The sequence below is a fragment of the Sphaerodactylus townsendi genome, linkage group LG03, assembly GCF_021028975.2.
Source record: "Sphaerodactylus townsendi isolate TG3544 linkage group LG03, MPM_Stown_v2.3, whole genome shotgun sequence".
Lineage (NCBI taxonomy): Eukaryota > Metazoa > Chordata > Lepidosauria > Squamata > Sphaerodactylidae > Sphaerodactylus > Sphaerodactylus townsendi.
This window is the reverse complement of record NC_059427.1, coordinates 70,084,720-70,108,539: the sequence shown is the minus strand read 5'-3', so window position 1 is coordinate 70,108,539 and position 23,820 is coordinate 70,084,720. Positions and strand designations below refer to the sequence as shown.

Genomic DNA, 23,820 nt, shown 5'->3' with positions numbered 1-23,820 from the left:
CATTAGTGAGGCAGGAAGATACTGGGGCAATTTGGCGCCAACAGGAAGTGACCAAAAAGCTCTTCCTGCCTCACTAGCAAGTGGTAAAGAAGAACAACCCGACAAGATGGCCGGAACCACCCTAGAGAAAAGAAAAGAAAAAGAAGATTCAGGAAATGGTGGTGGATTAATTCTCAAATCTCCTGAGTTCTTTTGGTGGAAAAGTATATAGCATAGTTGGAGAGCTGGTTATCAGTCAGCAAAAAGAAAAGGAAACTTACCGCTCTGGCAGCATCTCCGAAGTCAATCTGCAAGTTACCCATTGCTTTGATAATAGCCATAATGGACTGAATGGTGTTACTGTAAACCACAGCTTTATACTGTCGGCATTCCTCTTCTGAGTATCCATCCTCATGGATAATTCTAGAAAAGAAAAGTAAGACATCAAATATCAACACTATAATACTAACATCTGAAACTGCTATCAAATTCACCCCGCAGTCCCTCTTACAGATTTGTGATAAGAAAGCCACTAGCAGCAGGTATCTTTTTTTAGTAGTATCAGTATGTCATGGCTTCTCTCCTGTTTTCCCTCTGCTGTCACAATGCCTAAATTTAAAGGGCAGGACTATTAGCTACACATCCAAAAGACCACAGCCAAAACAAAAGGAGGAACCTTTGGCAGAATTCACAATAACCACGAATTGTTGGTCCAGCATCATGAATTTGTGATCCAAGCCCTATTCTGGATCATTACTTAGCCTTAATTTCTAAAAGTTGGTAGTAGGATTCTTGTTACTACTTTGTCATTTTTTGCAGTAGTAATACACAGGGATCCTAGTGGAAGAGGACTGTATGGAAGGGCTCATTGCATGATAGCTTCAGATTAGAATGCAATTAAAAAACAACAACAGCCCAATGAACCCATCTTTTAGGAAATCCTGGCATGTTGCTATGACTAGAACTCTTCTTATTGAGCCTTATGCATATCCACTTCTTCTAGTTGCGACAGTCATGCAGTCCTCAGGCAACAGTGGGAGAGGCTACCATGCGTTGATTACAACACAGACAAAACTGATCCCCCAATGCTTTTCAAGCAGGAGTGGGCTTTGTTACCTCCCAATTTTTTATTTGCAGCTTTAAGTTGGGTAGAATGGGGGGGGGGGGGAGAGGATGAGACAGAGCAGCCTATTTTTTTTTTAAAAAAAAGATAGTACCAATTGAAATCCCTTTTCTACATGGCTCGTGTAGCCTGCTTTCCGTCTGGCCACTTTTCAAGAGGGGTCTCTCATCCAATCCTTCAGAATAGGAAGTGAGAAGCCGGCCCAGAGTATCTGCAGTATGATTTATAAATCCCTTAAATACGGATGCGCCAATCTATGAAAGGGAAGAAATCTGACATGAAAAGAATTTCTACAGAAGGAAGTGGCTAAATGTAAATCCTGTATGCAGGTCATATACGCAATATGAAAAATATGCATTTCCCTGTCTACGGGCAGGTAATAGAAAACTACAGTGAGCCACCTTCTGAAATTTTACCATTTTGCCTATGAATTTTGCATTTTAAAAATAATGCAGGAGCTCTTTCACACAACTGCTGATTAATGCAATAAACTTGCCAACATGAAACAAGGACTACAACATCTGAACAATGAAAAGAATGCTTACTTCATCTGTTTTACAATTGTACTCTTCCCCGACTCTCCCGCACCTAGAGAAAAAAGAGGAAGAAATGTAAGAAATGTGCTCTGGCTTTTTCTGCCAGACAACTAGAAAGTTAACAGAGATGTAATCTACAGATGAGTATCTCAAAGGAACAGTTCTGTTGATTCAAATAAGCAAGTGCACATAGAATAGCCTCATAATTGAAAATCTGGCCAGTCTGCTTAACATTGTAATCAAATAGCAATATCTTGAGCCCAGTTCAAACACACAAGGAACTAGTGCAAGAAATTGAGCTTCAGGTTCCGACACACCCTAACCCCTTCCATTCAATAGTGCCCCAAGCCCCTCCATTCAGGTTCCTGGCACACTCAAATTCATTTAATGAGTTTAGGAGTCTTTATGCTTTCATTTAATCAGCTTTCATGACAGCTGTCACACACAAGTAAAAGGGATGGGTGGCACAAAAAGCGAATGAAAGACAGCATAGCCCACTCAATCAGATCCCGTTCCCTCAATCCAACAATGCATCCAAACAGCTTTGTATACAAGCGTAAAGTGTCATCAATTCACTTCCAACTTATGGCAACTCTATGACCTCCAAAAAAATATGCTGTCATAAACAGCCTTACTCAGGTCTTACAAACTGATAATGTGAAGTCACTTTTAAATGACCACCACAAAAGCAAACTGTGCTTTCCTAGACGTGATGTGTGCTGATAGTAAACATTACAGTTACCTCCACATTATGGAAATGCACTGCAAGGAACAAATGCTAGAAATCAGAAATCAACATAACCACAAACCTAACACTACTTCAGTCTTATCTGGATGTATTTGTATTTCATCATCTGTCATGAGCCAGCCCCTGAGCACTGAGGGATCTGACGTAGAGCCTGAAGACACTGTGCATTCAGGGTTGGCTCCTTCTGAGGAAAAGTAACAGTAGAGCCAGTTCCAAGCCCTTCCTTGAAAGCTCAGGCAGAGCCTGAAGCTGTTTAGCTGGGAGAGACTTCAGGAATCTCAGAAGAGCCAAGTAACGAGCCAGCTGCTCAAAGGCGGCAGAGGCTACAACTGCAGAGTCAAAGGAGAAGTGCTGGCATTGCTGCAAGTTATGGCAGAAGGCTTGGCCAGATGGGGGCATCTGCATCTGAGGAGGATTGAGCTCTTGCAGGATCTGGAGGACGCAGCCTCATTAGCCAGAACTATATAAACCCTTCCATGGGCTTGGCTTTGCCAGGATGCAACAAGTGTACTTTCTGGTAAGCTCCACATGCCTGGTCTTCCTATGACCTCCAGCTCCCAGCCTGCCTGTGCCTTGACCTTGGACTGTCTTGACCACACCTTTGCCTGCTGCCTTCCCTGACTCTGGACTGGTTTCGACTGCATCTTTGCCTGCTACCTGCCCCGACTCTGGAATGGTTGATGACGCCTCATGTGCTCCTTGCCTTGCCTCTGGCTTCCCTGGTCACACCCTAGCTCCTTCCTGCCTCATCATCTATTTCCCAAATGGCTAAACAATCAAGACTGAAAGAAGATTTTTAAAAACCAGACCTAGCTGATAATTTAACATCCTCTTGATCCTACCCATTGATTTCATGTGTTCTGAATGAAGAGAGATGGAAAACCTTGGAGACTCAAATACAAAAAAGTAACGCAAAACATGTACCCTTGGCCATTCTTGTCAAAAGCAAACAGACATACCAAATCCATGGAAACCTGTCAGGTCCTAGCACTGTAATATTTATATCTCATAGGCTGCAGGGAGCAGGGTCTGAGCAGTCACATATATGCTGTACAGAGCTGCCATGGTATAAGGAATCCATGGTATAAGTAAGAACCAACAGTTTCTTCTGTAATGCTTAGTAGTGGCTCATGTTTAAAGTAACTCAGTGAACCTCCGTATAGCAAAAAAAAGTGGTGTAATGCTTGCCTTCATCCCTAGAAAACTGGAAAGAGAAAAGGCCATGTTCTTCAAAACAAAAATGATTTAATATACAATGTGGAACAGCAGTAGTGAGATGAACAATTCTAAATTAAACATGGCAAATGAAATGCAAGCTTGAAAACTTCTACTTGTCTGGTTGCCAGTGGGAAGTAACAATCATCTCAGACAGCAAAGCAATCAGACAGCAATTTAAATTGGCAAATACTGCAACAGTCTATTCCCCCCCTCCTTTCTAGACAAGTGCCACAAACGATTGGCAAGTTTTGCGGATAATAACTTTTGAGGATTTATGTGCAAGACTGTGTTAAATAGTTTTAATAACTGTTCTAGGAAACTGTCTTCCATAATGAATGTATCAAATTGCTCACTAATGCTGCAAAAATAAATAAATAAATCACCTTGTCAAAGAGTCCAAAAGTATGTTAATCTCTACAATCTGCCAACTGTTGAAATTCTCCTACTCACGATTCCCTTGCAGAGAGTCTCAAGTTTTTGTCTCTGCAGATATTGTGTAGCGGCATACCTATATGCCTCAAAAATCTATTTTCTAGTATCTCTTCTTTTACAAAGTCTAGCTGACACCAATGGGGGGGGGGGTGTGTGCTCAGAAATGGAAACTCAATATGTCTGTACAAGTCCCTACAAGCGACACTTCTGGAGATCATTACAGATAAATATTTGAAGATGTCATTCCTTGTCTTTACATTCTTTATATTACACTGAAGTTCACAAATCTGCAGCACTATACACATGAAGCACCATTTGGCACAAGGTTCTGTAGGCGATGTTTGAACTCATGGTTTTATGACATTTCCTAAAACTGCCAACATTTGCATTCCCTAAAAAAAAAAAAAACCTAATTACTCACAGAAATGGAGAATTAAATTTTAACTTCAATGCTAGGTAAGCATCAAAAGGACCAAAGAAGAAAACCTTACTTTTGGTTTGGAATAAGTGTTCACAGCATCGAGATAAACGGCTTTTACATTGATACTGCAAACACAGGGATAGCTACAACAAGCAAGCTCAACAACAAATTTAAACTTTATCTACATGCTGACTTTTGACAGCAGCAATTTGGCACAGTGTTGCTAAACCGACCATCAGAAGCTTGGGTGTATTCCTTGACCCCTCCCTGATGATGAAGGCTCAGACGAATTATGCCACTTGCATGGAGTTTTACCATCTGCCAGGTGAAATAACTGGCATCTATTTGTTACTGTTAAAAATTCGAGTTAAAAATTCAGAAAATGTCAAACTTGACTCTGCTAGCATGTCCCCCCACCCCAGCCTTGAACAAATGAGAAACAATTCTTTACAAATTCATTTATTTAAACAAATACAGCCCAATCACGTGAGATTGGGATAGCAGCCTTGAAGACTGGCCCACAGAGCAATCCAAATTTTTTTTTGCGGGGGTGGTGTACAGGGAGCACTGGAGTAAGGGAACACTCAGGAATCAGGATTCCCCAACAATTATGAAAAAGTACTGGTGCGCCTGTAAGCCTCATGACATTGTCCTGACCCACACCCACCCGCCGTAAACTTACACAGGAGTAAAAAAGATGCACCGAATTGGGGTGCACATCCTTCCCATGCAACCTGTAGGGACTGTTGCCCCTTCCAAGATAGGGGGTCCTTCGACAGCACCTCCATTCTGTGCTTCCTCCAGGTGGCATCAGCTCACCACCTCATGTAGGATATTTGTGTCCCTCACACAGTCCCTCAGCCTTCCTTGCCATGTGCATGCACCCCCTCCCCCACCCCATCCAGGCTCCACCACCAATTATCATTTACGAGGAAGATGTAAGGTACTGATTCAGAATCGGGCTGATATCCCAACTAAATCCAAGGCAGGCTACTGACGACTCTCAGGAGGATCCAAGAGAAGGCAATCTACCTCCAAGCTAAGAGCCAGCCAAAGTAGAAGCGCACGGGCAGTTCGCGACTAAAGAAACATATACATGAACACAGTCGCTGCTCCTTGTCAGCTTGGGGAGATAAGGAACATAAGGGAAGGGATCATGGATGAGTTCACAGTGTTGAAAACGTGGGTGGGCTCAGGGCTGCCCTTGTCCCCTCAAATCTACAGCTGCTTGCTGCAGCGCAATCTGTGCACCCGAGCAATGAGCAAAATCTGGGGGAAAGGCATGGGCTTCTTTTCCGTGGCAACTGGTGCTCCTGAGAATGATGTGGCATGTCACCCAAAATGATGTGGCATGTCAACTTTGACAGTGCATCATATGTTTGCCATTCACTGGACTAGGCCTTCAAATAGGCTGGATTAGATTTTTATTTTCTTGAACTTAAACCATGTACTTTGCCATCTCTAATCCTCATTAAACGATGATGACTGTGACAACAGGGAACAGAGCTCTGTTATTATCTATTGCCCAAGTTACCACCCTATACCAGGCATAAAATAAGGTCTCAGAAGTAAAGTTGGACAAGTGAGTCAACTCCATTCAGTTCTTTGAAAATCAGTTTGATCCATACCCTTTCATGGGTTCATCACCCTAACCTTCATCAAGTAAGTGATCTGTCCATAACAACAGAAGGCTGTTTTGTGTAAGGCATTTCTTTCACCTAGAGATCCTGCTTCTCTGGCACAGGGAACAGCATCATATATTATGTAGAGGTCATTAAAGCACAGTGGGAGACAAACCATGCCTTGGTTATACCACACTATTAGCAAGAGGAATCTTCCTACAGTGCATCCTATTAACACCCTGACTAACGAGTTCAGGTTTGCAAGCTGGTGTCTACAAGATACACAGCTGTTCTGAAACTTCACAAGATTTTCTTTCAAGTCTGACCTCTCACACATGGAAGTAATTCAGCTGATCTAACGGCAATTAATTACTTTTGAATATGACAGTGGCATTCCTCTCAAGCATAGATTTTCTGCAGCTTTATCATTCCTTGAACTGAGAACAGAGCAGAAACCATAAGAATGGGGAGGTTGCAAGGGAACCAGAATTTCCAGTTGGCAACACCATAAAATTTTACCACAAACAGCTCTACTTTCATTCCAAGAGCAAGGCACACTGATGATTCTCAGACCCTTGTAATTTCCAGCCAAACTCCAAAACAAATCACAAACTGGTTTGTTGAAGACAATTTGTTCCAGCACCGACAAGCACATGTGGTGATAAGGGGCAGTGCACAACTACACCATTGTATATTGTTTCATGAGGAGTTAACATTAACCCATGAAAATAGGCTTAGAGCTGAAAGCTCAGCACATGAGGTCTCAAATGCAACAGAAAGAATCAATTCAGGCAACTCAAAGCTGCTGCCACTTGGCCCGAAAGCTCAGACCAAGGGAAGCAGGGAATTCATGCTTCAGATTAACCCTTCATATAGTTAAAATCAGGACAGTCTGTCATTGTACTGGGATGAGGTGACTGAAAGGTGACTGAACTAGATTAAACTACTCCTAGTATTATTTATCTACCATCCAGGCCTGCTTAAGGTGGCTTATGAAGTAGAAATACAATAAAATAATTAGATAGTCACAAAATTATCAATGTTAAAACAAACCTTTCAAACAGATCACTCTGCTTTTTCCATTTACATGGGATGCAAGTTTATTGGGTAGTTATGAAAGGAACTCTTAATTTTCTGCATATGAGTGGAGGACCATGTTTGGAGAGCAGCAGTGGCGTAGTGGCTAAGAGCAGTGGCTAAGAGCAGGTGCATCTGGAGGAACCGGGTTTGATTCCCAGCTCTGCCGCTTGAGTTGTGGAGGCTTATCTGGTGAATTCAGATTAGCCTGTACACTCCCACACACGCCAGCTGGGTGACCTTGGGCTAGTCACAGCTTCTTGGAGCTCTCTCAGCCCCACCCACCTCACAGGGTGTTTGTTGTGAGGGGGGAAGGGCAAGGAGATTGTAAATCCCTTTGAATCTCCTACAGGAGAGAAAGGGGGGGGATATAAATCCAAACTCTTCTTCTTCTTCTGTTCATTGTGGAGGAGGACAAGAGACCGTAACAGGGGAGGGGGGAGGCAGTAAATCTGGAGCCTTCTATAGACTTTGCAGATATATGAACACACACAGGCAGTTGTACAACTTCTTTTTTTGTTCATTTTAATGAAAAGTCTGTGTTCTCAAGAATCAGATCTTTATGCAAGACACACCTACATAGAAAGCAAACTCTCACTGATAATGAGTTCTTTAAGAATTCATGTCAGACTTCTGTTTTACAGAAAATACAAAATTATATTTTTCTAGTGGTTAAGCCAAGTATTTCAAAGTCCTTCAGTGTCCATATTGTTAACAAAGAATCATGTTACATTGTGCATTATGCATGGAAACTCTATGAGTTAATGATCTCTGAAACAGCCATTCATTGACAGCTTTGCTCAGCAATCTGAAGGCCATGGCTTTCTGAGTCAATCCATCTCATGCTGGGTCTTCCTCTTTTAGTACAGCCTTCAACTTTTTCAAGCAGTGTTACATTAGTAATGATAATAATGAAGATGTCGTCATGTCAACAATAGGATTTTCTTTTAGTTGCCAGGTCAGTGGAGGCCACTCCGAGAGCATCTTCAGATCTTGTTCATGGTATGAAAATCCAAGGGGTCTCCTTCAAGGGCACTGTCAGCAAATGAACCCATGAGGGAAATGTACATATAAAGCCAAGTCTTTTCTAAAATCCTGGTGAATCTCATTAATCTTATTTGTTAAATATAAAACACATCAGACATGCTGAGAGTGACTTCCCCCCCAAAAATCACCATGACAGCAAGGGATTCAATGAGTCTTAGATCCAAAGAGGGAAAGTCATCTGTTCCTTTAAGCTTCATACAACAGGTTCCACAAATTAAGAGTGAGACCACTAAGGCTTTTCTGAATAGCAACTAAGACATCCCAATTCCTGCTTAGTTTGTTTGGCCACCCAGACTGCAAGTAGTATATGAGGACACTGTTCAGAAACTGGCAGACTTTCTGCCACAACATGTTTAGTCAATATCCAGAGAAACAGTCTTTTTAAATACAAGGGAAAGTAATTAAGGATTGGAGTTGTTCCTTTGAAAGATAACTGGGGCTGTGACAGTATGCCAAATGCAGTATCTACCAACTGAATTGCCCACCCCATGCTTCCATTCATAATTCTGCAAATAGGTAGCTAGCATTTATTGAAATGCAAAAGGATGAACATCAGAAAATTCTAAGAAAGCACATAATTCTCAGGCAGCATCATTAGAAAAACAGAGTTGTATAATCAAAGGGGACTTTCTGAAGTCTTCAGCACACAGAATCTATGAGTAAAACTGGTGCCTGTCACAGTATACAGTAATGAGCAGAGGAGATAACTGCAGACACCATCCAAGGCATTGTGTCAACTCTAAAGACTGAGCCAGCTGGCCTGCTAGTAGGGTCAATATCGAGCTGTTCCATCCTTTTCAAGGAAAGCAATTACTTCTAATCATGGTGAGATAGCCCATCAGCAAGCCCTCTCAGAGGCCAAGGGTCACCAGATGATCCCATAGGTGTCCTGCTGTCAAATTGCCTGATGTGAAGAATGGGAATTTGGGACAAGCTAATAATGAATTTTATGTTATCCTACAATCACCTGGATTTTCTCTTCCCCTGTCAACTTATATTCTGATATATTGCCACAACAGAATCACATGCTAGAATTAAAGTAGCATTGCTCAGTGTCATTCTAAGCTATCTGTCATAGGCCACTCTCCCCTGGAGAGTGATGAGTCTTCAGGGGATGAGCAGAGTCCAGTAAGCCCAGGCCAGGTTGGGAACCAGCAAGGGCTGGGCTTGGAGCAGCCAGAGCCCCTGCAGGATTTACAGGGTGAACAACAGCCATGTCCAAACTCAGAGCCAGAAGTGCCTGCAGAAGCAGGCCATGCATCCAGCCCGGCTCCAGCTGCACAGACTCAAGCACCTAGCTCACCTGAGCCCACATGTCAGCAGAGGCAGAGACAGAAGGAGTTGTTGCGTGTTAAAGGAAAAAGTGTGTGCCTGCTAGCTCAGAGAAGGGACCTTCTGCTGCAGGGGGAAGCAGAATCTCCACAAGTTGAAGGCTAACATGCTGGAAGAGCCTATATCAGGGGTCTGCAACCTGCGGCTCTCGAAATGTTCATGGACTACAAATCCCATCAGTCCCTGCCAGCATGGGTGGGAATTGTAGTCCATGAACATCTGGAGAGCCGCAGGTTGCAGACCCCTGGCCTATATCAAGCAGGTTCACAAAATATTTTGGCCTGGACGCAACAAAGCTCGGGACTTCTGCAACACTTCCTCTGACTTGTAGATTCTGTGCGTTCTGATCCTCGGTCCAGGCTTCTGATGCTGAAACCTGACTCTCAGACTGGACTCAGTTCCCTGCTGTCACCTGACATCTCTGCCTGGCAGCTCAAGCCAGGACACAATCATTTGTCTCTACAGGACGGATAGTAAATAGAAGTGTATTCTTTCCCTGCCTCTTGAGACATGTTGGGTCATTTCAGGAATCAAAGTCTCTAGAAAACTAAATTGATTTATAGCCCCTGAATATAAAAGGTTCTCAGCCCATCACTTTAATCAACTCAATAGTATCAAAGAAATACCAAATAGCACAGCATGTTTCTTGGCATGGTGAGAAACCCATAATTTCTCTCACCATATTTATTAACCTTGTGGCTGTTGATCAACAAACAGCACACTTTCCTAAACTAAGGGAAAGAAGACTTTTCTGATGAGGGCAAAAATGAGCTAGTAATTCCCAGCAACTACATCTGACTGCTTTCTCAAGCAAATCACTCCTTAACAAATACCTGAGCCAAGTGCAAGATACAATATCAATACAAACATTGCCATGTGATGACTTCAAAGTCAAAAGAAAGGAGATACAATTTGTTAACATTGGGCTCTCAATATTCAAACCAATTTCATTAGTCAGAAGGTTGTATAATATTAAGCCAGACAAGGATGAAAAATCTTTAGAGAGCATCTTTACATTAAACCTCATATCTACACATTTTGGGCTTTACTCAGACACCAGGCATCCAGAATACCAAGTACACAAGATTCCAGTTGCCTGAAGTTCAGGTAAGGCCATCTCTTTTCTACAGTACCAAGAGGTTAAACTAAATCCTTACCCTCTACAACAACACCATCACTGACCCATTTGTGCATTTAGACTGTAGAGCTCTGTCTACCTGAGAAAACGCTGCACTGGAGAATTCTGCTCTTGAACATCTTTCCAGGATATAGATCCCAATGTTAGAAATGGATTCTGATCTGATAAAATCTTAATGTTTTTATTGATGATGTGTATTCCCCATGACCACTACCTCCTCCCCCTCTACCAAGCTGTCTAGACCAGGGGTTGGCAACCCGCGGCTCGAGAGTCACATGTGGCTCCTTCCCGCTTGTACTGTGGCTCCCGGCGTGGCTGCCCCTTCCAGAGGCGTGCCAGGTCCAAATGGTGCCTGGAGACCAAAAACCCTCCAGGCGCCACCCCCCCCCCCCGCAGAGCCCTGCTTACTTGCAAGTAAGCGCCGCAGAACTTACTCGCGCAGCCCCGCCTCCTCAGCAGCCTGGACTTACCCAGGCTGGCTCCAGGCTGCCACTCCAGGCAGCCAGCGTCTATGACTTTCTTAAAGGGGCAATTCCCCAAAAGATTGCTTAAAGGGGAAAGCAATCTTTAAAGAATTGCCCTTTTAAGAAAGTCACATAGAGGCTGGCTGCCAGAAGTTGAGCCTGAGAGCCTGCCGGGGGAGAGTGAATGAGGGAGAGGAGGGGAATGATGGATGGACGGCCTGGCCGTGGGCAGGAGCCTGCTGGGGAGGAGGTACTCGCCCCCTGTTCTGGAAGTGTGGAGGAGGTGCTCTGCCGTCGACGGCTGCTGGAGCTGCGGAGCTGGGGCTGGCTGGGTGTGGGGCGGTGCCACGGGGCGGGGGCAAGGCTCCCCAGCTACTGCTGGCAGGTCCAAATGGCTCTTTGGGTGGCAAAGGTTGCCAACCCCTGGCCTAAACAATATACATGCAACTTTCACACCAGTCACCATGCAGTCATCATGCCAGTCAGAAAGTCATCCCTGTATGTTTTCCAGTACCAGGATCTGTCACTGAAAATGACATGCCCTCACTGCAACACATTATCTGTTTATGCCACACCCCCCCCCCCAAAAAAGAAACAGTTTCCTTCCAAGGGATTATTTTCCTATTTCTCAAAATGACATCCTCCTGTACCAAGACCCTTGCTCTACTCTGGTGATTCTCAAGAGGGGTCATACAGCTTTCAAGAGAGTGATTTCCAGATCTTGGGGGGCATTCCAAAATTTGGGGGTAAATGGGGGTTGGGATTTGAGGTGACTGTCTCCCAACTTGCAGTGGCTTCCTATGGAAGACAGCTGCTTGATACACCGCTCATTTTACTCTGAAGATAAAACCCATATATATATATATATATATATATATATATATATATATATATACTCATATATAAATATATATATATATATATATATATATATATATATATATATATATATATATATATATATATATATATATATATATATATATATATATATATATATATATGTATGTATGTATGTATGTATGTATGTATGTATGTATGTATGTATGTATGTATGTATGTATGTATGTATGTATATATGTATATGTATATGTATATGTATATGTATATATGTATATATGTATATATGTATGTATATGTATGTATATGTATATATATATGTATATATGTATATATGTATATATGTATATATATGTATGTGTGAATATGTATATATATATATATTGGACAACTGCAGACGAAATTTTGCTCTACAGGAACAGCAGAGAAGCTAACATCATGAAAAGCCATGCTTGAATATTTCCATATTCCAGCTTATGCTGTAGAATATAGTTTTCTGTTCATAAATATGCATTTTCTTATATGAAAATATAACCCTCAGCCAGAGCATAATTTAGGCTTATATCTACACAAGACAGAATTACTATTAAATAGATCTGACCAAATATTATTTTTTTGAAGATAAAAGAGAGCAAAATAACAACTTGAACCTCCCAGGTTTAGTTCCTTATTAAGACATTTTTTCAGGTTATGACTGTGAGAGTTTATATATCAACAGTGACAATGTAGCTAAGATGCTGGTTGAAACCAGGAGACCTTAACAAGTTGATCCCCAAATGCTGCTTTCTGCCCTGTGTTATTTCACCAACCCTTCTGCTCAATTACATGTTCTTTTCTGGCTGGAACTTTTGCACCTCTTTCTACAGCAGGAATAACCATGCCTGAAGACTGCTTAAGTCTAGAAACAACAGCACTCTAGAAATGATAACATTTTTGGCCAAGCACAGCTCAAGCAGAAAGACTGCAGCATAATCTGCCAAGATTGCAAGTCACTTGCTCACTCCTGGGTGGCCAAGTAGGAAGATAGTCAACGAAAAGAACATGAAGACACAGCCAACACAAATGAACAGTTAACCTGCCATATATCTTTCCACAGCCAGAGAATAAGAGATACCTGCAATGCTGTCTTAGACAAAAAGTTGCCCTTAAATCACCAGGATTTGTACAAAAATTTTTTTTAATACAGGTCATCTGTGCACCAGTAAAAGTAACCCACAATTCAAGATCTCCTAAAGCATCTGAAGATGTGAACTCCAGCAGGACTCATGAAAGGTCCTGCTGGAATAAATATTAGGTCTGTATAGTGCTACTGGACTTCTGTTTCATTCTCCTGAAGGAAACAGTTTTCCTACATTCCACCATAAATACAACTGTTTCATTCTGGTCCACACTTGTCTGACCTTTAAGGGAGAAGTGTGGACAGCAGTTGCTTTTTTCCCACAGCAAAACTGATGATGAAAACCAGAATTAAGGTCATACCAAACAGAAACCGGAAAGAGTGGTGACTAGAATGCTTAGATTTGATAGAGCAAGAGGATGTTCTCTGGTACCTCCCCTTCTGGAGACTTTTAAATCAAAAGTACTTTCTCAGTTATTATATGGTGCCCCAGTTTGAGGATTTATACCCACTAGAAGTCATACAGAATACATTTGTGTGTATGTTGTTGGAAGTACCCAATTCAACTCCATCAGTTATTGGCAGATCAGTTACCATATATACTCGCATATAAGTAGAGTTTTCAGCCTTTTTTTAGGCTGAAAAATGCCCCCCCATTTATACGCGGGTCATCCCCCCCCCCCCCCGTGGAGTGGCAGAGCTTACTCATGAGTCACAAAGCCTCGTCCCCCTCACTAACTCACGCTTTCTTTCATGCAGGCTTTAAGTCTAAGACGTGGTTTCAGGGAAGCTGCCGGCTTTCTTTCTTGCAGGCTCCAGCATTGCCCTTTTAAGAAAACCAAAGAGACAGGCTGCCCCAAGCAACAGCTTCCCTGAAACCACGCCTTAGACTTAAAGCCTGCACGAAAGAAAGTGTGAGTTAGAGAGGGGGACGAGGAATTCTCTGCTTCACTTTCTCCTGCCTTCAGCTGCTTTCCCTCTCCCCAGACCCATGCGCGCACCCCTTGCCCCTCCTTAAAAATCCTCCCAAAGGCTTCCGGGGCACTCCATTCCTCCAGCTGTGGCTCTTTTGCGGCTCAGCACCCTGCCTCCTGATGGATCTTTCCCACACTCAACTTATACGCGAGTCAATAAAATTTCCCAGTTTTTGGGGGGTAAAATTGGGTGCCTCGACTTGTACACGAGTCGACTTATACATAAGCATATACGGTATATTTGGGCAGAGTTATTGGGCAGTCCAATCCAGATTGGGGGAGGGGATGAACGGCCACAGGTAGCAGTGGAGAGCTGCACCAATGGTTTGCTCTCTCTGTTGGTACAAGGGGCACCCCCACCAGAAGGAGCAAAGGCCCTGGAGGCTGGGCCCCCCTCAGCTCCATGGTGGCAAAACCCGGAAGCTGGGACCACCACAGAGCAACATTGGTGTCTGCTCAGATACTGGCGCACAGGGACGACGACGACAAATAATGGAGCCAATGTTAACTTCCATCAGCATTCAAGTCCAGGAACGCCAGTCCCTGGACCTTCACTTACACTGCCTAAAAGTGTGCCATGAGCCATTGTCAGCAATTGGGTGATTGGGGTGGCAGGAGGAATGTAAAGTTTCCTCCCTTCTGTGCCATCCAGTCCGTTTGGAGACAGCGTGGCAGCCCCTTCGCCAAGCCACCTCTGGCCATTGTAGCACTCCCCTCTGAACTGGACTGCGCCATTAAGTGTCTAGATAAATTATGAATCAAAAAGTCCTTTCAGTAAATGAAATGTGGTTGTGCACCTGTTTGTCATGCAAGGGAAGAGTTCTTTTAAGTGCTGATTTAATTACCAAACTGCACTTGCCAAAACAATATTTGATTTGTATCATATAAAATTAGTGATATAATTATGTTGATACTGTAATTGCCTAGTGAACAGTGAAGCTGCTCCCTAAACAACATACAAATTATCCTCTCCTGACATTTGAAGTTTGCTACTGGCAGCAGCAGAGGCAGAACAGTGTTTCACTGGCGTCCAGCTGGGATCATGCAGCATTTGTCATCATTGGTGTGCTTCGCCTGTGGGGCTGGTTATTCTCATCTCCTCAGACTGATTTCTGAGCCACTGGCTGCTCTGTGACATACATATTCTGCCTAGCCCATAACATAGGTAAGTGAGCTGTGTTACACAGGAGAAATGTATTGCCACCATATTTTTGATTTGCCCCTTTCTCTACTATGCTCACCAAACCATTCCCCAAGGCTTGTTCCCAGAATACTGAAATGCAACTACACAAGGTTACACTTGAAAATGGCTACAAAGATGAGTAAATAACATAAAGAACATAATGACAGTCTCTGTGTAAGAAGGTCTGAAGTCTGGAACATGTTATCTTATACGTTAGCACAGCTTCACATATTCTTTTCTCTATGGAATTTCTGAGGGTAGGGAAAATGCCCTGCCAGTTCTCCGCACAAGCAAGACAAGCAGCCACTTGGGGTACAACTGAAACAAACCTGAATCTCTCCCTCATTGTTGGTCCTACATTCCTTTCCCCTTATGTGCAACTCCACCTGTTTCACTGCTCTAATTACCCCTACACCTACTATCGCCTCATTTTTTTTCCACTGAAGAGGAAGTCAAGAGCTCCATAAATATCTGTTTTTCTTACATTCCTCTGTTTCAACTAGGGTGGGTCTGGGGAGGAGAAGCAGCCCTGGGAAAGGAGCCACTTCAGGCTGCCCTTCTGTGCCCCACAGGAGGGAGAGAATGTGCCCAGCTAGGCTTGAGTAGGAGGTGCCCAGCCAAAGTGAGACCCATCCCATCTCTTGCCTAAGTAAGGCTGGGTGGGGATGTCCTGTCCCTCACCTTGGTGCAGCTGGGCAGGTTGGCCATGTCCTTGTCACAGTGAGCCCTCCTTCTCCCTCCACTGGCTCATACCTGCCCCGCTCTTTGGTTTGGGAGGCCCCAGTGGGGGGTAGCTGCTAGGTTCAGACCAACAGCTCACCAGGACTCTTCTAAGTGGCCTTAATAGCCAATACACACCTGATTTCAATGGAGAACAACTGGAATGCCCATTAAGCTATGATCATGACCTGGTCAATGAATACTATATGTTGTACGTGAAATGAAAAATAAAATAGTATCCTAACTATAAGTTCTTTTCATTTAAACAATTTTGACAGTTTGAGAATTAATTGAGGTCAACAAATTTGTACCTTGCTTGGGATGACAAAAGTCTGTTAAAGTGGCCCTGCTAAAATACAATAAGAGGGGTGTGGAGGAAAGAGGATAAGAACATAAGAACAAGCCAGCTGGATCAGACCAGAGTCCATCTAGTCCAGCTCTCTGCTACTTGCAGTGGCCCACCAGGTGCCTTTGGGAGCTCACAAGCAGGAGGTGAAAGCAATGGCCTTCTGCGGCAGTTGCTCCCGAGCACCTGGTCTCAGATCAAAGAGGATCAAGACTGGTAGCCATAAATCGATTTTTCCTCCATAAATCTATCCAAGCCCCTTTTAAAGCTATCCAGGTTAGTGGCCATCACCACCTCCTGTGGCAGCACATTCCAAACACCAATCACACGTTGCATGAAGAAGTGTTTCCTTTTATTAGTCCTAATTCTTCCCCACAGCATTTTCAGTGTATGCCCCCTGGTTCTAGTATTGTGAGAAAGAGAGAAAAATTTCTCTCTGTCAACATTTTCTACCCCATGTATAATTTTGTAGACTTCAATCATATCCCCCCTCAGACGTTTCCTCTCTAAACTAAAGAGTCCCAAATGCTGCAGCCTCTCCTCATAGGGAAGGTGCTCCAGTCCCTCAATCATCCTCATTGCCCTTCTCTGCACTTTTTCTATCTCTTCAATATCCTTTTAGAGATGTGGTGACCAGAACTGAACACAGTACTCCGAGTGTGGTCGCGTCACTGCTTTATATAAGGGCATGACAACAAGGATACTGGCACAAAGCTTCTTTCCTCTAGAAAATACCATGTTGTGCACCCTTATTTGCCTTATGGAGATGTTGTAGCAGGTACATCTTTTTAGGAAATCTTTATTGTGGTGACAGATGGTGCCAGTCATACTGAGAAACTACTCAGGGTTTCCAGTAAGGCAGAAATAAACCAGGTCTGTCATAAATGGCTTTTTAATTGATTCCCCAGGGATAAGATGGCACCAATTCTCATTGAAACAGACCATATGTTTTCTAAAAAAAAATCCCTGTCTTAATTAGTCAGAATTCAACAGAGCATAGGACACTTTAGTGAAGTATATTTTATGCAGAGGAAACTGCTGCTCTAATAGCTAAGCACTTTAAATAGTCACAACTTGGCACCCACCAGAGTTACCGTTTTTCTGCCTTTGTGACAGCCCAATCACTCTTTTTAGGATGTTGCTAAAATCTAGCTCCAACTGAACGAGTTCCACAATACGTGGACTTTGTTACAGGATCATAGCCACTCTGGCACTGAAACTCTGAGAGAATAGGCTTTATAATGAAATCATTTTATCTATTTGCCAAAACTGTTCCCTCAAAATTGACAGCTAAAATTAGGGATTCATAGTTGTTATGGGAAACCCGTATTTGTATTCACATACCTGCCCCATTACAAATAAAGAGGGAAAAGGGGGTCTAAAATCAACATCTAACAGTTGGGCTACCCTCACACGCATGCACACTCTGTTGCTTTTAGAACTTTTCCTGCACCCTAGCTGACTTTCCAGTATTGAAAGCAGATTGGAGGGAAAACAGTCTGAAACAATATAGCATGGGAAGGAAATAGTCTATATGCCCAAAAATGATCATGCAAGTCTCAAAACCCAAACAAAATAAAACGTTTTGGTTTTTTAAAAAAATTCAAGGTGATGATGACTCTAAAAACCAGTGGGCTGAAATTTAGTTTTAGGAAGTTGATCTGTGCATTTTTATGGGAATTGAGACACTAAGACAGTGGTGGCGAACCTTTGGCACTCCAGATGTTATGGACTACAATTTCCATCAACCCCTGCCAGAATGGCCAATTGGTCATGCTGGCAGGGGCTGATGGGAATTGTAGTCCATAACATCTGGAGTGCCAAAGGTTCGCCACCACGACACTAAGATGTAACCAAATTTGTAAGCAGTAGCACCACAATGTTCTGAAAGTCTTGAATGACTGCCCCCACTGCTGGAAACTTCAATGTCTTATTTTGAGGATGCTCAACGGTAATTATTAGATGCTCAACTGTAACTGCCTTTTTGGACTTTTCTGGAAGCCAAAGGTGCTCACCTTCTTTATATGCCCGTTGTATTTCCCGATAAACTGCAAGGTAATATTTTTTCCAATTAACAAAAGGAAATTGTAGATTCAATCCATTTTTCTAAAAAATGCTTTAACTTCCATAACCCCGCTTGCAGCATGCAAACATACAAAACCACCCCTTCATGATGCTCAAATAATGCTCACAAGATCATTTTCTTAGGGCCGTACAGACAGTGGCAATGGATTCTAAATACATGTCAACAGTGCCCTCATATCCTCATTCTTTCCATTCCAACCCTCCATCAAGACCCATTGAAAGGTCCTTTCTGTTTTTGCTAAGCATCTGCCTCTCCCTTGCCAGGCTAATTGGCCTGAACAAAAACAGCCAATTATAGCCTAGGCTGTTCTGACAATGAGATACTGTTTGTTCCTACAGAAACAGATCGGAGCGCAACTTGCTTTGAGCCAATCTTCTGCGTTTATTAACAGGTCATCGCCACATCTGAATTTAACAAGCAACTTTTACTCTTCCATTTCCTTTTCATCTCCACAGCAGCCTGACCACTTGGTCCTTTTTGTAATATAAAAAGAGGAAAACCATTTTAATACAACACAGCTATATTATTCTCATTCAATAAGCTAGCAGGTGAGCACAAATTTAATAGTCCAAGACATGAATGCTAATCAACAATAAATCCATGTCAGCCATTAAACCCAGGGGCAGCAGACCTTGATGCAACTGACAGCAGACAGGCCATTAAAAGCCACCATATATAGATACATGCATATTGCTTCTATTATATAACTTTAATTTCCCAGTTCTGACAGTTCAATTTACACAACTACACTGACTACTGGTTGGATTCCTTACAAGTCTGCACAAAAGCACTCTGAACATGTGGTAAATGGTTTAGCGCTTAAAGTGCAAGAGATCACTGGGATCACATGTTAGGCTTTCTAGACCAAAATCATTTTCCCTGACAGAAGCAGGCACAGCGAGTAAACTCTCAAAAAGTATAATCTCCTGTTAGCTACTGGAAAAGATATAGAACAGTCCATTGGTTACTTACCGAGAAGGGGCCTTCTACTGGAAGGATAGGAGGACATCTTGATGGATGTTTTCCAACCCATTCTCAGGGAGGCAGGAACTTCAAAACTGTCACTTCCTGTGAACTGCTTGGTCCCCCATCTTGATCTCCAGTACTGTCAAAGCAGTGAGAATCTTTTGCTCTAACACAGAAACTAGGAAGCGACATAGTAACAGTAGACCAGGAACAGGAAACATTCAACATAACCCTGGAATATTTAACAAAAGTAACTCAACTCGCAAAGAGGAGTATGGAACGGTTCATCTGAGACTAATGCTGATCCAGGAGAGCCAAGATGTCCTCCTATCCTTCCAGTAGAAGGCTCCTTCTTGGTATGTAACCAATGGACCATTCTACTGGAGGCAAAGGACATCCTAATGGGATATCCCAGAGCAGTCCCCAAACAGGTGGGTCAGATCAGTCTCCGACGATGTGTTCCAGAACTCATCTACCAAATGTGGCTTCAGAGGCTGCAAAGGAATGTAGCTTGTAGTGTCTAACAAAGAATGACACTGATGACCAAGTGGTCACTCGGCAGATGTCTAGTTTCCTAAAGGCCATGTTGGCAGCAGCTCTGCATGTGGAATGTGCAGTGATTCCTTGGGGAATGGGCTGGCTAGAGGCCTTGTGTGCCTCTATGATACAGGCCTTGATGGTGCGGTTGATGGCTGCCTTGGTCATTCATCCCCACAGTTAGGAGGGGAGAGATTTATGAAGAGGCTATGCGAAGTACATATGGCCTCAGTTCTGACTGTGAATGCCTTCAGGGTCCTTCTGACATGAAGGTTATGCCACAATCTTTCCTTAGGGTGTGTCAGATTGGGGCAGAAAGAGGGAACAACGATCTCCTGAGCTAGGTGGAATCTGGAGCACATCTTTGGAATGAAGGTTGGGTCTGGACGGAGGATTACCCTGTCTTTATGGAAGTTGCAGAATTCCGAATTAACAGTAAGCGCATTAAGTTCTGAGACCCTTCTTGCCAAGGTGATGACTAGAAGGAAAAGGGTCTTCATCTGTAGCCACTTGAGGTAAATGGTTTGAATGGGCTCAAATGGTGATTTGGTCAGGGCAGAAAGCATTAGGTGGAGGCACCAGGTGGGAAAGCAGTGCACTACCAGAGGTTGGATTTGCTGTACTCCTTTCAAAAATTTTATCACATTGGGGTGTCTTGACATGGAGAAACCCTGGAAAGGAGGCAGAACAGTGGCAAGTGCCGCTATCTGTCATCTTAGTGTTGCGCTACATAGCCCCAAGTCAAATCCCTCCTGGAGGAATTTTAGAAGCTGAGGTAGCGACAGGGAGTAAGAATCTACAGACTTCCTCCTACACCATGTGACAAAGGTCTTCCACAAGCAATTATAAATGTTGTTGGTGGATGTTCTTCAGGATGCCAAGATGGTATCTGTGACTTTTTTGGAGTAGCCTCTTTGTCTTAGGATTTTCCTTTCAACGACCACGTGGTTAGTTTGAACCGTTGCGGGTTCGGATATTGCACTGGACCCTAGGTTAGCATGTCCAGCGGAGTCGGAAGCTTGAAGCCAGGTTCAGTTGCCATCTCCAAGATGGAGGAGAACCATGGACGGCGAGGCCAGTGAGGGCCCATTAGAATCACCCTGGACTCCTCTGTCGCAATCTTCCTCAGCACCTTGGGGAGAATCAGTACTGGCGGGAATGCATACAGCAAGGCCTTTGGCCATGGTACTGAAAGAGCATCCGCTTGCAAGGCTCGTGGGTGGTTGAATGTGGAAATGAACGCTGGGAGTTGATGATTCTCGACTGAAGCAAACAGGTCCACTGCTGGAATGCTGAACTTGTATAGGATGAGGTGGAAAATGGATGGATTGAGTTTCCACTTGGCCTCCGAAATGGTCTTGCGACTCAGCCAGTCGGTGGTGATGTTCAGCTGGCCTTGAATGTGCTCTGCCATCAACAAAAGTAGATGTATTTCTGCCCATGACAGAATGAGCACATGGGTCCCGCACAATTCTGTCTGAAGTGTCGTAGCACTAGGAGAATTGTTCTGGTTTCAAGAATGTTGATGGGAAGGGAGCTCTCATCGGTTGACCAAAGGCCTTGAACGAACTTCTCCTGCGGTGGCTCCCCAGCCCTGTAGACTTGCGCATGTGGACACTTGTAACCTTTCTGGATTCTTTTATTCTATACAAAGCTTATCAAAATATGTTAACCCTGTTTTGGCTGGTGTTTCAAGATGACTCTGGGAAGAGGAAATGGAGCTTCCTTCATCTGTGCATTGTTCTGTTTCTTAACATTAGAGTGGATTGACAAGATTAGGAAAAGGTGGTTGTGGCGATCCCCTGACTCGGGAATCACCTCACCTCCCTCTGCCCCAGCCACTTCTGCCAGCTCTCCAGGAGTCCTGTGAGATTCAGAAGTAAGGGAGGAGGTCTCATCAGCTGCCTCTCCCTCTTGGCATGCAAGGTTCCCCAGAAATGAGTTTACACACAAACACAGAATTTCATAGGTAGCCAGTGGCTCAGATCAGATCTCACACAAAGCCATTTAATTTAATTATGCTAACAATGGTGAGCTGATCATCTGAATTCAGTCCTATTGACTAGCTCTAGTTAGCGTGGCTATCTCAAACCTGAAGTTGGTTAATTAACCACAGTTATTCTTAATTACGGATACTGAACAACATATCAATGGAGAATCTGCTTCACACTTCCTGGCCTAAAGAGATTCCAAGCAGAAAGTGCTGAAAACCAAACTGCTATCACTTTTCGCCACCTCTTGGCAGTTTATCCCCCCTCTTATAAGTTCATGCTTTATTTTTACATGCAACTATCAAAGGAACTTTTGTTTCCCAGTCCCAAGCAAGGTGGCTAAGAGGAAGGCAGGAGGGCAGCATGCACATTTCTCCACCACTACCCTTGCCACTGCTGAGAGGGTCGAGGAAGTGCATTCCTCCTTTGGATCTGCATTGCTATTGGTAGAGGGCAAGGCAAGTTCCAGAAGCAGAATGTGGAATAAGTCTATCAACTGTGGGATAAAATGGGGGAGTGTCTGGTCAATGTATGGGTGACTGGAGCCAAAGACTCCTTACAGGGCTGGGCTGGACCATCCTCTCCCTAGGGCAGTGATGGCAAACCTTTTTGAGACCGAGTGCCCAAACTGCAACCCAAAACCCACTTATTTATCGCAAAGTGCCAACATGGCAATTTAACCTGTATACTGAGGTTTTAGTATAGAAAAAACGGTTGGATCCAAAACACGCGTTACTCGGGAGTAAGCTTGGTGGTAGTTGGTGGCTTTGCTTTGAAGCAACTGTGCAATTCTTTGAACAGGTGAATCACGACCCTAGGAGGGTTTACTCAGAAGCAAACCCCATTGCCAGCAACTGAGCGTACTCCCAGGTAAAGGATCACACTTTCGTTCTTCCCATGAAAATCAGTAGGGTTTAACAGCGCTTCACAGGGTTACCTACACTGCTTCCCCCAAACTAGGTCTTAGGTTTAATGCTAATAATCTCTGAAATCCCTGAAATAATTATACTATTATCACATGACACTCTGTGCACGTGTGCCCACAGAGAGGGCTCTGAGTGCCACCTCTGGCACCCATGCCATAGGTTCGCCACCACTGCCCTAGGGTCTGATCAGAAGCATGCCCTTAGTTCGTGCACCACCTTGCTCCTTTTCCTGTGGGAAGTTGTGAATATCCAAAACAGGAGATATCTAAACACATATCTCACCCCTCTCAAGGGAAGAGATAACTCTTTATGGAAATAATTAACCAAAAATCCATCCTTTCAGTTTCTGGTATGCAAGGACTACCAAACTACAGAAGACGTATTCTACATGAAAGTAAGTTAATTTAAAGTTACCATCCTCAAGGTTGAGCCTGACATTCTCCGGGAATTAAAACAGATTTCCAAAGGCTAGCTCCCACTTCCGAGTGCAAAAGTCACAGCACGACATCCTCACTGAGCTCCTTCCCTTCCCCAAACTCTGCCCTCTTCAGGCATCATCCCTCCCCTCCCAACCTCCAATAATTTCCCAAACTGAAAGTGGCAACTTCAGTTTGCTGTCCTTTGCAGAGTTACACCCTTCTAAACTCACATGGCTGGATAGCCAGTGTGGTGATATCTATTCAATGATTATTGGATACCAAATAGCTTCAGCAGTTAAAGATACAGTGACACTACTTACTAGAAATGTATCAAATGGTACAAAGCAAGACACTGAAATTCAGAGTTACCTCTAATTCTGTTAATGATTGCTGAGACTTCAAAACAATTGTTTCAAACTGAAATCCAGGAGACAGTTCAGAGCAAAAAGAGGCAAGAAATTAGATAAGAGATTTTTTTTCATATAAGTACTTCAGCAATAAAGCACCAGAGAGTTGCCAGTACACAGGGTTAAGTTAATACAGCAAGACTTCATTTTAAATATAGAAGGGAAAAGTAC

At 43.4% G+C, this 23,820-nt stretch overlaps 1 protein-coding gene across 1 annotated transcript in view; it reads right to left on the bottom strand.

Annotated features, from left to right (window-relative positions):
* GNAI2 (G protein subunit alpha i2) overlaps positions 1 to 23,820 on the bottom strand; it is a 157,631-nt gene that overhangs the window by 64,240 nt on the left and 69,571 nt on the right. The window contains exons 2-3 of the mRNA XM_048487350.1: positions 1,648 to 1,690; positions 261 to 402 (exon numbers count right to left, since the gene is read on the bottom strand). Coding sequence (XP_048343307.1) covers positions 261 to 402; positions 1,648 to 1,690 — 185 coding nt within the window. The remainder of the gene's footprint in view (positions 1 to 260; positions 403 to 1,647; positions 1,691 to 23,820) is intronic.